We start from the raw sequence: 14,024 nt of genomic DNA on the forward strand, positions 1-14,024 counted from the left end.
TCTGGGCGGGGCTGTGGGATTGTCTGCCCATCTCTGCTCCACCATGAGATTGGTAGGGAAGGGGCCAGGAGCATCCATTCTTCCAGGTATGCCCGCCCCAGAATTCCGCCTGGGTGTGGCTGGGCTGCCATCTTCCACAACCCACCTGGTGGCACCTGCTGCATGAACATACACGTCACACACACACATTGGCCCAGGGCTCACAACTTCTAATCCGCTCATGGAGTGCTGTCTCCTGCACACACACTTATCTCTGTCCACTTTGCTGGGCCTTCTCTCCACTTCTGAGCTGTGCATCCTTTGCGGGGGTAATGCTTCCTCCCTCCATGAAGGCTCCCTTGATTTCTCCACTGCCTAGTTACTGCCTGCCTCCCTAAGAACCCAAGGTTTCCACGAGGTGGTCCTGCTGCCCACTGGGAGCCTGACACAAAGTGCAGCTTTAGAAATCCTGGCAGTTCCATCTCTTTCCACTAGATGGCACCTGATACCTGTGGGTGGGGCCACTGATCCAGGAATTGGGCCCACCAGGTCTGCTTCCCCCCCTGCAGCCGGCCGGCAGGGCCTTCAGCAAATTCTATCCCCTCTCTAAACTGGGAAACTGAGGTCTGGAGACGGGGAGCACCTGAGCAAGACCAGGCAAATCAGCAGTTTGGCGTCCCAGCCCCTGTGATGGGCTCTTTCCACAGTATGGAGTGAGCTAGCCTCGCACCCTGCCCCAGTAGCACAGGCCTCCGGCAGCCTCAGCTGGGGGCTCTCGGGCAGGCTGAGGAATGCTTGGGTCTCCTGCTCACAGATGGTGACCAGATGATGGCTAACAGGCTCTTGGCCGGATCTCCAGCGAGATGTTGGCCTGCAGCCTGGGCGCTGTCAGAGCGTCTCCAGGGAAGTGGAGGCAGAGGGGCTCCACCCTCTGAAGTCCAGGGTGACATCACTCCATAGCAGCCCCTCCATCGGCACCGCGCACAATTTATAAGCCCTGTTATACCCAGATCAGCCCAGTGGCAGGGCCAGGCTGAGTGGTCATAGTTTCTGGGCAGCTTCAAGTCACGTGAGACGAATTTGTGCACCCCTAGTCCAAGGGCCAGGCTGTTTCCCTGCCGGGGCTGAGTTGGGGAGCGTAGGTGGGGTTCCAGGAGCCCCAGAAGCAAAGAGGGTCCCAGGAAGGGGCAGGGCTGAGCTGGCCCTGTTCACAGCCTGTGTATGACTTGGTCTAGGACCTTCCTTCTCTGAGTTTCCTGACCACCTAAGGACGAAGGCCATTCCATCTGTGACGCCCAACCCGCAGGACGTTCCAGACTCCAGGGAGCTTCAACTTCAGCTCAAGCTTAAAATCTTAGTGCCCAAGGCCTGAGGTTCTGCGTGTAGGGGTCTGGGGTGGGATGAAATGGGAGCTGGGTGGGGGGCAGGGCCAGAAGTTGCTCTCAGAGGCAGAGTTACCCCCTTGCCCCAGATTCATCCCCCAGTCTCATCTCCCCAACCCTGTTCCCTCCCCTCACCCCCTGCCCAATCAGAGTGGAGCCTGAGGATCACGGCATATAGGGCCTGTGGGACTCTGGGCCCTGGGTCGCTAAAGAACTGGGGGTTCTGCCTGGGCATGGAATGGGCCCTGGCCCCCACCCTGAAGCAAGCCCTGTGAGCTGAGATGGGAGCTGGAGGATTTGAGGAGGGGCTGTGGAGCCCTTGGGACCTGGGCCCAGGGTTAGCTTGTGGGGGTCTCTGCATATGGGTACTGAAGAGGCAGGGAGCAAAGTGGACCCTAGCCCAACCCCCAGGCAGCCTTTCAAACTCTGACCTCTGATCTCTGACCTCTCCTTTGGGGTGTCTTTCCCGTTGTCACTTTGCCGGAGGCCTGGGGACCTATGTGTGTGAACATCTTTCTGTGCAGGCTGTCTACACCTCAGCTGTGAAAGTTCCCCCCCCAACCCGGTGCTGGCCAGCTGAGGTGGAGGGTGGAGGGAGAGCGACAGGTGGACCAGAGTTCTTCCCGCCTCCCCTCCTCCTCCCCGCCTTCCGGCCCTGGGCTGGGTGGAGCTGCTGCCTTATAAGTGGCTGGCCTGGTGGCAACGGCACAAACTGCAGCCAGCAGCAGGACCCGAGGGCGTCCCGTTCCCCAGCATGGGCCCCCTGGCCTGGGCTATCTGCTGCCTCGTGGGGGGCCTCCTACTCCTAGAGGGCAGTGCCAGCGTGCCCCGCCTGCGGCTCTCCTACCGAGGTACTGGGCAGCGCTGCCCTCTTCTCGTGCATGTCGGATGAGTGCCCTGGGCTCCAGGATAGCCCCAGCCAGCCCCGGAAGGGGATGCCCGGGCCCTGCGCAGCCCTTCTTGGCAAAGGCTTCCAGGATGGTGCTGGGGATGACCCAGGGAGGGGCCGGAGGGAGGCAGGTCCTGGGATGCACAGAAGGCCAGGGGGCACCCTGAGGGGAGAGGGAGATGTGCCGACTGGGAGCCCTGGGCAGAGGGACTGCTCAGGGAAGAGGGCCAGAGGGGGCAGGTCTGGAGGGTCAGTGGACAGCAGGGAGGGAGCAGTAGCCTGTCCCACAGGGAGGTCATCTCTCCACGCAGGAGCCCAGGGGGCAGTTCCTCCTTCCTCTGCCACCCTGCCATGGGGCAGGAGCTTCCTCGGTTCTCACCCAGCTGTGGGGTGCTGCAGCTGGCTCAGCCTCCTCTGAATGTCCCTGAGACACAGGCTTGTGGCAGGTTGGGAAAGCAGTGGTAGTCATTTTCTCTTAGAAAGAACCTTGGTCAGAGGCCAGAGATACAAGGCTGCCATGGAGCTCGGAGGGGACACATCGCTCTGCCCTGGGGAGTCAGGGAAAAGCAGTCCTGCAGTGGCAGCTGTGGTTTAGTGGGCAGGTCAGGCTACTGGAAAAGTCCCCCAAGCTGGCTGACGTGGTGCACTCCTATAGTCCCAGCACTCTGGGAGGAGGAGGCAGGAGGATTGCAAATCAGAGTCCACCCTGGGCAACTTAGTGGCTGAACAAGACCCTGTCTCAAAAATAAGAAATAAAAAATGATGGAGGGTGTAGCTCAGTGTGAAAACCCTGGGTTCAGTCCCTAATATCACACACACAGCCCCCAATAGGGAAAGCTCCCTAAGGTGGAGACAACATGGAAGGCTTCCTGGAGGAACCATTGATGGGTGTGGGGTCTGGGCGCGGGTGCTCCTATGGGGAAAGGTGTGTGGTATTCTGGGCCTTCTCAAGGGTGGCCTATGCCCCTTTCTCAGCCCACCCCACTGCCAGCCCCTGCTGGCACCTCACCTCCACCTTTCGAGCCAAGCCCTATGCCAGGGTCCTAACTCCTGGGTCCCCTGCTCTCAGACAGCTCCCCTCCACCTCTGGAGCCCAGACAGGCAGCATCCACAGGGAGAAAATCCTTTCTGATCAGAACCCTGAGCTGCAGGCTGGAACTCTGCCCAGCCATACCTGGCCTACCCCAGGCCTAGGTCCTTGTGGTGTCCCTGTTCTGGGGGTGCACTCTCCTGCCTGTCCATCTCTGCCACAGAGCCAGCCTTGCTCGCTGCTCGGGCTCGCCTGCCCTTCCTCCCCCCCCCCCCACCCAGCTTGCTGGCCTAGTTTCTGTCAGTGGGGCCATCTTCTGGGGCCTGGGCAGGCACAGGTAGGGCAGTGGGAAGGTGTCAGCCAAACGATCTAGGGGCTGAAGAATGAAGGAGTGAGCGGCAAGTGCCTGGGTCAAGGGATTGGGGGGAGGCTCAGAGCTCCTGTCCCACCTGCCCCCAGGAGCCATGTGCCAGTTGCTGTCCAGCAGCCCGTGGACGGAAACATTTTCCCATGTGTGCGTGCGCGCATGTGCGTGTGTGTATAAATGCACAGCCAGGACCCACCTCTTCCACCCCTTGGCTGGGGAAGTAGGCTGATCCACCACCCTCTGCTCCTTCCTAGACCTTCTGTCTGCCAATCGTTCTGCCATCTTTCTGGGCTCCCAAGGTTCCCTGGACCTCCAGGCCATGTACCTGGATGAGGACCGGGACCGCCTCTTTCTGGGGGGCCGGGATGCCCTCTACTCTCTGCGGCTTGACCAGGCATGGCCAGATCCCCGGGAGGTGAGCTGGACAGATGGGGGAGCGGTGGGGAAACGGAGGGTTCGAGGTCAGGGGAGTACCTGAGGTCACCAGGCTGTGTTTCAGGTCCTGTGGCCACCGCAGCCAGGACAGAGGGAGGAATGCATTCGAAAGGGAAGAGATCCTTCGGTGAGTGCTATGGGCAGTGTCTGTTCCCCACCTCAGCAGCCCTAGGCCCTCACCCCACGGTACTCTGCAGGGGCTCCCACAGGTCATCTGAGGGCATTTGGAGCAGGGCCTGAGGCTTTGGGAGGTCTGTGAAGAATGTCACTCCTACCCACTTCCCGGAGCTGATCAGCCAGGCAGGGCTGAGACTCCGCCAGGAGATGGTGAGCTCCGCCTCACCCCCCGGAATGCCATCCTCCCGCCTCTCTGCTAGACCGAGTGTGCCAACTTTGTGCGGGTGCTGCAGACCTACAACCGGACCCACCTGCTGGCATGTGGCACTGGGGCCTTCCAGCCCATCTGCGCCCTCATCACAGTGGGGCACCGTGGGGAGGTAGGTGAGCCGCGGCCAGCCCCCGACATTTCCTCCCTGCTGCCTGAACGGTTCCCATGGAGCTGGGTGGGACAGAGGCAGCGCAGGCCTGAAAGGCGCCTTTGTTCCAGGGTGCTGACCCCATTTGAGAGGCCCAGGAGGAGGGCGCCTCCGAGCACCCCCACTCTCCAGCCGCACGCACGCACCCACGCACGCCACGCGAGGGCTGCTGCCTGGGTGGGAGGCTGGAGCTGCTTCCCCAGGTGACGCCCTGTCCCGCCCCCAGCACGTGCTCTACCTGGAGCCCCACACGGTGGAAAGTGGACGGGGACGGTGCCCGCACGAGCCCAGCCGAACCTTCGCCAGCACCTTTGTAGGTGGGTGATGCCAGGCTGAAGTGGGCACAGCGAGGGTGGGAAGCCCGGCCCGGCCCGGTCTGCTGACTCCGCCCCCTCCCAACCCCAGGTGGGGAGCTGTACACAGGCCTCACTGCCGACTTCTTGGGGCGGGAGGCCATGATCTTCCGAAGTGGGGCTCCCCGGCCAGCCCTGCGTTCGGACTCCGACCAGAGTCTCCTGCATGGTGAGGCGAGGCTGGCTGGGGCTTGCCTCCTCCCCTGAAAGAGAGGGGATGCTGGGGCGGGGAGGGGAGGGGAGGCTGCCTGCACTGGGGTCCCCGTGCTGCCTCCCCTCCCTTCTGGGTTCAGCCCCTCTCCCCGGCCTTCCCCTGTCACTCTTCCAGATCCTCGGTTTGTCATGGCTGCACGGATCCCTGACAACCCTGACCAGGACAACGACAAGGTGTACTTCTTTTTCTCCGAGACTGTCCCATCGCCTGATGGTGGCCCGGGCCACGTCACCGTCAGCCGTGTGGGTCGAGTCTGTGTGGTGAGAGCTGCAAAGGGGTGGTGAGGTTCACCACCCTGCTTCAGGCCCTTCCCAGACTGTACCCCGCAGGGAAACCGAGGCAAAGCTGTCATTCACACCTCCCCACAGGGGCCAGGGTGGAGGAGGGGAGGTAGGGCCCTCCTGTGGACCCCGTGGCTGACTCTGCCCCCCACCCCAGAATGATGCTGGCGGCCAGCGGGTGCTGGTGAACAAATGGAGCACCTTCCTCAAGGCCAGGCTGGTCTGCTCTGTGCCCGGGCCTGGAGGTGCCGAGACCCACTTTGACCAGCTCGGTAAGGGCACGGCGGGCAGGCCTGTGTGCTGGGAGCGGGAGGGCTCAGAGCTGGTGCGGGCATCCTGGCAGTGACCGTGATCCTGCGCCCTTCTGTGTGCCAGAGGATGTGTTCCTGCTGTGGCCCAAGGCGAGGAAGAACGTTGAGGTGTACGCACTCTTCAGCACTGTCAGGTGGGCGCACTTGGCCCCCCTGTACCCCAGCATCACTGGCCCCACCTCGGGACTTCTGGTCCCTCTGGTGAGCCTCTGCCCTCATGTCTCATCCTTGCTGTGGTTCCTTTTCCTTGTCCCTGAACCAGGGTTCTGTTGCTGTGTTCTCTGTCTCCCTCTCTTTGCCTCTGCCTCGGTGTCCTTGCTTTCCAGTCTTGCTTACAGCACGCACTGTCACCTCTATCCTCCCTTCCTGCTTGTGACAGTGGCCCCGGCCTGACTGTCCCTGCTCTTGGCAGTGCTGTCTTCCAGGGCTTCGCCGTCTGTGTGTACCACATGGCGGACATCTGGGAGGTTTTCAATGGGCCTTTTGCCCACCGAGATGGTCCTCAGCACCAGTGGGGGCCCTATGGGGGCAAGGTGCCCTTCCCCCGGCCCGGCGTGGTGAGTATCCAATTGGTAGGGGGCTTGAGCCGCTGTCAGGAGGGGCTCAGGAGGGGCTCATCCTTGGAAAGCCCTGCGGCAGGGATGGCCGGGGCTCTGGAGGGCCTGGTGGGGTGGAGTATACTGGGAGATGGGAGAGGCTGGGGGCCATGGCGTGCCAGGTGCTTCAGGTGCTCTCTCTGCTGCTGCCTGCAGTGCCCCAGCAAAATGACTGCAAAGCCAGGACGACCTTTGGGCAGCACCAAGGACTACCCAGACGAGGCGCTGCAGTTTGTCAGAGCCCACCCGCTCATGTTCCAGCCTGTGCGGCCATGGCATGGCCGGCCTGTCCTCATCAAAACTAACCTGGCCCAGCTGCTGCGGCAGATCGTGGTGGACCGCGTAGAGGCGGAGGACGGGACCTACGATGTCATTTTCCTGGGGACTGGTAGGCCGGCTGAGGGCAGGTGGCTCAGATGGGGAGGTATGTGGGCTCCCCTGCCTGCCCTACTGACCTCTCCACTGCTGCCCCAGACTCAGGCTCTGTGCTCAAGGTCATGGCTCTGCAGGCAGCAGGCTCAGCTGAGCCTGAGGAGGTCCTTCTGGAAGAGCTCCAGGTGTTTAAGGTGAGTAGGGGCTGACAGGAGGGCCTCCATCCCTTCCCTGGGGTTGAGGCTGGCCCCAGGGAAGCCCGAGCAAGCCTGGGAGGGCTGAAAGCACTGGTACATGCTGCTGCAGAGGTCTCACTGATGCTTCCAAATGACTGAGGGGCCCAGAGCCACAGCCTGTGGGCCAAGAGTAGCTCCCTGGGAGGGATGACCAAGGTGAGCACCTTGGCGGAGCCCTGCAGGACTGGCTCACAGTGAGGAGGTAGCTGAGATCCCCAAGTCCTCAAGGGTTCTGCTGCCCTAGTCAGGCAGTGGGCCATCTGTGTTTGGGGCACTGTTGGCCCTACTGGACCGAGATGGGTGATTTGGGACAGCACCTCCTTTCCGGGGAACAGGGCTGTGGGAGGGGACACTGGAGTTCTGTGCTTTGCGCTAAGCCTCCGGCTTGGAGGCCAGCCAGGAAGAGGGGACTTTTTTGTAACCTGATGTCTAAGAAAGACTAGCCAGGCTTAGTTGGGAAAAGGCGCATGGAGCAGGCTGGGAGATAGTCAGTTCCCAGCCAGGGCTTGGAGAAGGCGGAAAGCAGTGACGCAGGGGAGGGGCTTCTCCTATACCACCCACCCTGAGAGCCTACTCCTCCCCAGGTGCCAACGCCCATCACTGAGATGGAGATCTCTGTCAAAAGGGTAAGAGCAGCTGCCCCTTCCCACACGCCCCGCCCCGTCCACAGCCGCCTTGAGCACTGCTACAGTGTGCTGGAGAGCTGCTCTGGGCAGCCGGGTTAGGTCTTGTAGTGAGGCCCTGACCACCTGGAAGCTGGGCTTCACATGCATGAAACAGTGGGGAGTGGGCGGCACGGAGTAAACAAAACAAGGACAGAGCCACAAAGGCCAGTTCTTGAGGGAGGCGAAATGTGCTTGGGAGCAGAATCTAGATTTTCGATCAAAGAAGGGGGCCATTTTTATAAGTGTCCTGTGTGTCATTTTGCAAATTGCAAATACCCTACCCGTCGCAGTTGGTAAATCCCAACTTTTGTACTGGGATTGCTTAAAATAAGGTACACCTCTAAAATTAGAGGCCAGGCCAGTAAAGGCCTTTGGGGTAGAGGGCATAGGCCAGCAGCAGGGAGGCCTGGAGAAGTCCCTTAGACAAGACCCCGGCACACCCTAACCCTTCCACATCCGTCCACAGAAATCTGGTGTATGGTGGGCGGTGATAAACATCTCTGTTTTTGTGAATGAATCCAAGAGGTTCTGGAAGACTCCTGAAGTGGCAGAGGTCTCAGGAAACCCATGGAGTGTGAGTGCTCCTCGGTGGAGGCCAGACTTCCTATGGGCTCTGTTTGTGTTCCTCCCCAGCAAATGCTGTATGTGGGTTCTCAGCTGGGTGTGGCCCAGCTGCGGCTGCACCAGTGTGAGACCTATGGCAGAGCCTGTGCAGAGTGCTGCCTGGCTCGGGACCCCTACTGTGCCTGGGATGGTGCCTCCTGCACCCGCTACCGCCCCAGCCTGGGCAAGCGCCGGTTCCGCCGGCAGGACATCCGGCATGGCAACCCTGCTGTACAGTGCCTGGGCCAGAGCCAGGATGGTGAGTGGGGCCCTGCTCGACCTGTGGCCTGGGCACCCTCCCTGTGGAGAACTGCCTCCGGCTGATCCTGGAGTAACAGTCCTCTGTTTCTCTAGCTGTGCAACTGCAGTCAGTGCATGTGCGGGGTCTTGGGACACAGTGACGGGCTCGGGGATGGACAGATACCCAAGTCCTCGCCGCACTAGTGGGTTGTGGGAGTCAGTTGGTGGCCCTGGGGTCCTGGATCCCAGAGTTCCCAAGTGAGCCAACCTGGGCCTCTCCGCAGAGAAGGCTTCAGGACTGGCGGCCACCAGGGTCTATGGCACGGAGCACAACAGCACCTTCCTGGAGTGCCTGCCCAAGTCTCCCCAGGCTGCCGTGCGCTGGTTCTTGCAGAGGGCAGAGGACGAGGGGCCTGACCAGGTAAGGAAGGATCCTATTCCAACCCCACCCCCCACCCCAAACCCCAATCCCTCAGCCCAAGGAAGGGGATCTGGGGGAAGGAAATCTGTTAAGGTCAATCCAAGAAAAGTGTGTATTAGGCTCCTGGGGTGCCTAGGTCCCTATTTCTGCCTCTGAGTATCCCCAGGCCCGAGGTGGCTGGAACTCTCCCAGGCCAAGAGGTGGGTAAGACAGATGAAAGAGAAGGAAGGGGACCTGTGACAGTCCAGAAATCCCCCGTGCCTGCACTCGAGGCTCAGCTTGGAGGAGTCTCTTCCCCAGGGGTTCTTGGTCCTCTGCTGCCTCAGGCCTCAGTCCTTGATCACTGGCTTTTGCCCCACCTCCATACTTCCTGGCTCCACACTTCCTCCTTGGAGACCAGCTATCTGCCCCAGCCCTGTCCTCCCCATCCAGAAGAATCTGTCTCCCCCCTCAGCCCCCAGATGGCTTCAGTCTCGGGCCTGGGGCTAGGCGTGGGCCGGGCAGGGTGAGAAGCCATTTTTCCACAGGAAAAAGGAGGGGAGAAGGGGGTGTTGATTACAGAAGGGGCTCTCCCTGCAGCTTGGAAACTGGGGGAGGCCCCCTTGGGCCAGCTGTTGGGTTGGGCACTGAGGAGACTCCCTGGGGTAGGAGGGAGTAACTGGGTGCAGTTGTGCAACACCAACCACCCAAGCAGTCTCTCCTCAGCACGCGGAGGCAAACTAAAGCTCAGACAGGGCTCAGAGACGTGGGCTGGGATGAGAGCCACACTCCCACCTCCTACACTGATGTGGGCACTTAGCCTACCCAGGCTGGGGTGTCAGGCTCACACTATGGGGAGTGAACAGGCCAGATCAAGACAGGGAAGCCCGCCTGGTGTGTGTCAGTGGAAAGCCTGCCGATGTCCTCGTGACCCCTCTGCTCCCGGGGTATGTGTGCAAGGGCCCTCTGAAGGGCTCTTGAAGATTTGTCCCCCAGGGCTCTGACTAGGGAAGGCACTAGTCATTTAAAGTTTTGAAAAGCCTTTGCAGCCCCTTTCCTGGGTTATGGAAGGTGAAGTCCTGCCTACAATTAGCTTGCCATCAGAGTCTGGGCCTACCAAGCTGCTGGTGCCCCTGGGAAGAGGAGGACGGGCACTGAGTCCCGAGGATAGCAAGCTTGGAAAACAAGAGGGCAAAGAAGCTGATGGCACAGGTCCTGGCCCTCCTCATATCCCCTCTGCCTTCCGCCCACTTGTCAGGTGAAGACAGATGAGCGAGTCCTGCAAATAGAGCAGGGGCTGCTGTTCCGCAGACTCAGCCGCCTTGATGCCGGTACCTATACCTGCACGACGCTGGAGCATGGCTTCTCCCAGACTGTGGTCCGTCTGGCTCTGGAGGTGATTGTGGCAGCACAGTTGGACAGCCTGTACCCTGGAGGGCCGAGGCTGGAGGAGCCCCCCACCCGGGGAGGTCTGGCCTCTGCCCTACCCAAGGCGTGGTATAAAGACATCCTGCAGCTCACTGGCTTTGCCCACCTGCCCCAGGTGGATGAGTACTGTGAGCGTGTGTGGTGCAGAGGCATTGGGGAGCATTCAGGCTCTTTCCGAAGCCAGGGAAAGCAGGCCAAGGGCAAAAACTGGGCAGGACTGCTACTGGGCAAGAAAGTAAAGAGTCGGGGCCAGGCCGAGCGCAACCGGACGCCTCGGGAGGTGGAGGCCACATAGAAGAAGGCCAGTGAGGTGGTGTCAGGATGGGCTGGAAACCTGGCAGCAACTTCCAGCATCTTCTGCCCACCCAGCCAGGACCAAGGGGGCCAGGATGCCTGATTGCCTTTTAGGGACTCACAGGAAAGACTGGTGGCCTGAGGGGAGGGCCCTGTGCCTGAGGCCTGTTCCCTGCCCCTCTCTGTGTTCTCAGTCTCGGACTGAAACTGGTACTCTCTGGCCCTGGCAGCCCCAAGGGACCTGCCATTTGTTCTCAGAGATGGCCTGGCTTCCGGAGCACATTTCCGGTTTTGCCCAAGGCAAGAGGGTTGGGTGGTTCTTTCCCAGCCTTCAGAACAATGGCCATTCTAAGTGACCCTCAGAGTGGGTATGGGGGTAGCTCTAAGAAAATATCTGGGCAAGGGTCCTCAGGCAGCCCAAGGAATGTAGAAGTGGCCTCTTAAGGTAGTACCTATTAGGAAGGGAGCTGGGGAGGAAAAGCAGAGGTATTCAGAAGGTAGAGAGGTGCCACCCCGCCCCTCCCTTTCACCATGATGTGCTGGTGGTTCCCTGACAAGGCCTATCACCTCTTCTGCATCTCAGAACTACAGAGGCGTTGGCTGCTGGTTATCTGGGAGTGGTCTGGGCCTCAGGTCCCACTTTATAACGAGGGCAAGAAGTCTCACAGCCTGACCTCCCTTCCTCAGGCCCCAAACTGTCAGGCCAGGTTTGCTGTATGCTCACACCCCTTGACAGATCCACTTTCCCCATTACCATTAGGTTTCCATACCGAGAAGCAGGGAGAGAGATAGGATCTAGGGCAGTGATGGCGAACCTTTTAGAGCTGTCAATGCTAACAAACAACCCACTGCAGCACGGGTGCCATAGGTTCGCCACCACTGATCTAGGGAATGTCAGCCCTCATCTCTGTGGATTAGAGATGGGAGAGGGGAGCTGGAGAGAGGGTTGGGAGGAGTGGGCTGTCTTTCCAGGGTGGTGCAGGCACACCCCAGACCTAGGAGAGTAAGAATTTGGAGGCTCTGTGAGCTGCAACTGGTGATCAGGACTGGAGCCAGGACTTTTTCCAGGACCACAGAGAATTCAGAAGCTGTGGACATGGAGGGAGGGTGGAAGTCCCTCAGGATGGGCTATGAACCCAGGAGCAAGTGTCCTCAAGAACTCAAGATGACATTAATTAGTTCAGAAGCCACTGGGAGGGCCAGATGTTCCCTGGAGTCTGTATTTTCTGCTAAATAAGGATTGGGCATGGATAGTTCATTTTAAAGGGTTGTCTTCCTCCCTCCCTCCCTCCCTCCCTTCCTTCCTTCCTTTTGCGGTGCTGGGGATGGAACCCAGGGCCTTGCACATGCTAAGCAAGCACACAACCACTGAGATTTATCTTCACTTTTCCTTTTTTTTTTTTTCTTTTAAGGGGAAAAAATGTAGAGAAAAACGATCCTGGTTTTTGGTGGTGAGGCTCATATGACAAGGTCACATTTTGCCTGGGCATGTAAGGGGAGGTGTTTTTCTCATCAGCAGTTTCTCAGGCTAGGGAGCACAGGCCAGGAGGAGGACAACTAAATGAAAATATATTCCCAGCCTGCACGTTAACAAGTTAGTGACGCACAAGAGTTTGAGATGCCCTTTAAAAAACAAAGATAGAGGGCTGGGGACTTAGCTCAGTGGTTCTGCCGCCTGCCTCACAAGCACAAGGACCTGAATTTGATCCCCAGTACCAAAACCAAACCAAACCAAACAAAAAAAACCAAGATAAAGAAAGAAGGAGGGTGATCAAATCAGGGTTTCCTGTCCTACTGAAACTCCAACCTTGAGGGCCTTGGGTCTTATTTCTTCCATCCTGACACTGGCAGAGTACTGGAGTCTGACATGGTCCCCACTTCACCCCTTTGATTGTGAGGCAAGTGAAATGGAAGCACTGAAATTAATCTCTCAACAACTTGAGAATTTTTCCTGCTTGGAGGTGCTGTCTGTTGGGATATTAGCTGGTAAAAGCAGAAGAGACAAACAGGCAGTGAGGGTGTGGCTGGAGGAAAGAAGGAAAGGGAAGACAGGAAAGACGAGAGATGGAGGAGAAGGTGCAGAGCTCCAGGAAACGGTGTTACAGCGTGCTCTGCCCCTCTGTCCCTGGGAATCCAGGAAGAGACAACTGAGGCCTGAGTGGCCTTTGGGGAGGCCTGGGCTTGGCAGGCTCCAGGCAGGGTCCTTTGGGGAAATGGCCCAGGAGAACAGAGAGAGGAGGAGCATGAGATCCTGAACAATGCATACCTGCTCTTGGAAAAATATGGACAGTTCTACCACCTGCTGTGCTTCCTATGGTACTGTGTGTTATTAACTCCTGGAAATGCCCTCTATGTGTGAATTTTATTTTTGTGTTTGTATGTCAAGATGGGCCTTGTGATTTCTCTGTCTCCACAGTACGCTTCTTGTAATTACTATTGTTATTTTTATTTTTATGACTGTCCCTGAGCTCTGGTGAAGAAAGTAGAGCCTACAAGGAAAGAGATGAAGTTACTATTTATATCACATAATTATATCATTATTATATCTTTGTATTCCTGTATGTACTAAATTGACTGTCTGCATGATCTGGAAAAGGAGAGCCCACCCGACTCTTCTGGGAGGGAGGTCACCCTGGGAGGTATTTTCTAGCAGGGAGGGAAATGGGTACAGCAGGGGAAGGAAGGAGCCAGAGAGCTTTGTCTATGAAGCTGAGGTCGCTCATTAAAATAGGAAACCCTGTTCTGGGGGCTTGTAAAACTGACATTTTTGGAACTTCAGGAAGATTTTGAGCAAGAAAAAAAAAATGCTGGCTGGCAGACGGCAACCAGGCACGCAGGCAGCTCTGCTCCTTTTCCACACTTGACATTTGTAGCAGAGACTTGGGTGCTGTCTGCATCCCACGCCCCATAGCAATGCATGTGAAGGCTGCCGACCTCATTCCTGGGCTGTGCTGTGGTGTGGGGCTGCGTCTTTTGGAGAGGGGAGGCGGCCTGAGAACCTGACCCACTGGGCATGCTGCTACTTTGACAAGGCCCTCTGCCCAAAGAGCAGGCTCCACTGTGGCAAAGTGGATGGAAAAAGCCACACACGAGAGGGACAGACATCACCTCACCTCTCAGGGAGGCTGCCCTTGGCCTCTGGCCTGGATGGGCAGCTCCATCCACCTTATAGCCTAGCGGCTTTAACAGTTCGGTCATGGGTCCCATGCATAGCCTGGCCCTGGAGCTAGGCCTCTCCTTTTGTATCCTGCCTCCTTCACAAACACCTAGGCCCGACAAAACCTAAAGCTCTGTTAGCTGACCCTAAGCAACCACCACCACTGCCTGAGGCTTCATCAGAACACCTACCTATTTGGCACTGGCCTGGCGGGCTGTGCAGATATGAGCCCCGGAACCCCCTCCTCCCTCTGTGC

General features: G+C 58.6%; 1 protein-coding gene across 1 annotated transcript; it reads left to right on the forward strand.

Moving 5' to 3' along the window:
- The first annotated feature begins 1,939 nt into the window (after nucleotides 1–1,939).
- On the forward strand, nucleotides 1,940–13,164 carry Sema3g (semaphorin 3G). Its single transcript, XM_004864398.4, has 16 exons — nucleotides 1,940–2,212; nucleotides 3,902–4,062; nucleotides 4,147–4,209; nucleotides 4,460–4,579; nucleotides 4,845–4,935; nucleotides 5,024–5,140; nucleotides 5,300–5,445; nucleotides 5,624–5,738; nucleotides 5,842–5,911; nucleotides 6,190–6,334; nucleotides 6,530–6,761; nucleotides 6,848–6,939; nucleotides 7,566–7,607; nucleotides 8,280–8,508; nucleotides 8,774–8,910; nucleotides 10,148–13,164. Exons 1-16 carry the CDS (start codon nucleotides 2,116–2,118, stop codon nucleotides 10,610–10,612), a joined length of 2,322 nt encoding a protein of 773 aa, XP_004864455.1. The 5' UTR covers nucleotides 1,940–2,115; the 3' UTR covers nucleotides 10,613–13,164.
- Nucleotides 13,165–14,024: the final 860 nt, after the last annotated feature.

The sequence above is a fragment of the Heterocephalus glaber genome, unplaced genomic scaffold (assembly GCF_053883595.1).
Source record: "Heterocephalus glaber isolate CG9 unplaced genomic scaffold, H.glaber_assembly_v1.0 deba00001472, whole genome shotgun sequence".
NCBI lineage: Eukaryota > Metazoa > Chordata > Mammalia > Rodentia > Bathyergidae > Heterocephalus > Heterocephalus glaber.

Excerpts from the sequence above, each read along its gene's own strand:
- Sema3g (XM_004864398.4), top strand. The coding sequence starts at position 2,116 with ATGGGCCCCCTGGCCTGGGCTATCTGCTGCCTCGTGGGGGGCCTCCTA. Across the intron at positions 4,063-4,146 it reads CATGGCCAGATCCCCGGGAG|GTCCTGTGGCCACCGCAGCC; the intron begins GTGAGCTGGACA and ends GCTGTGTTTCAG. Across the intron at positions 7,608-8,279 it reads TGGAGATCTCTGTCAAAAGG|CAAATGCTGTATGTGGGTTC; the intron begins GTAAGAGCAGCT and ends GTTCCTCCCCAG.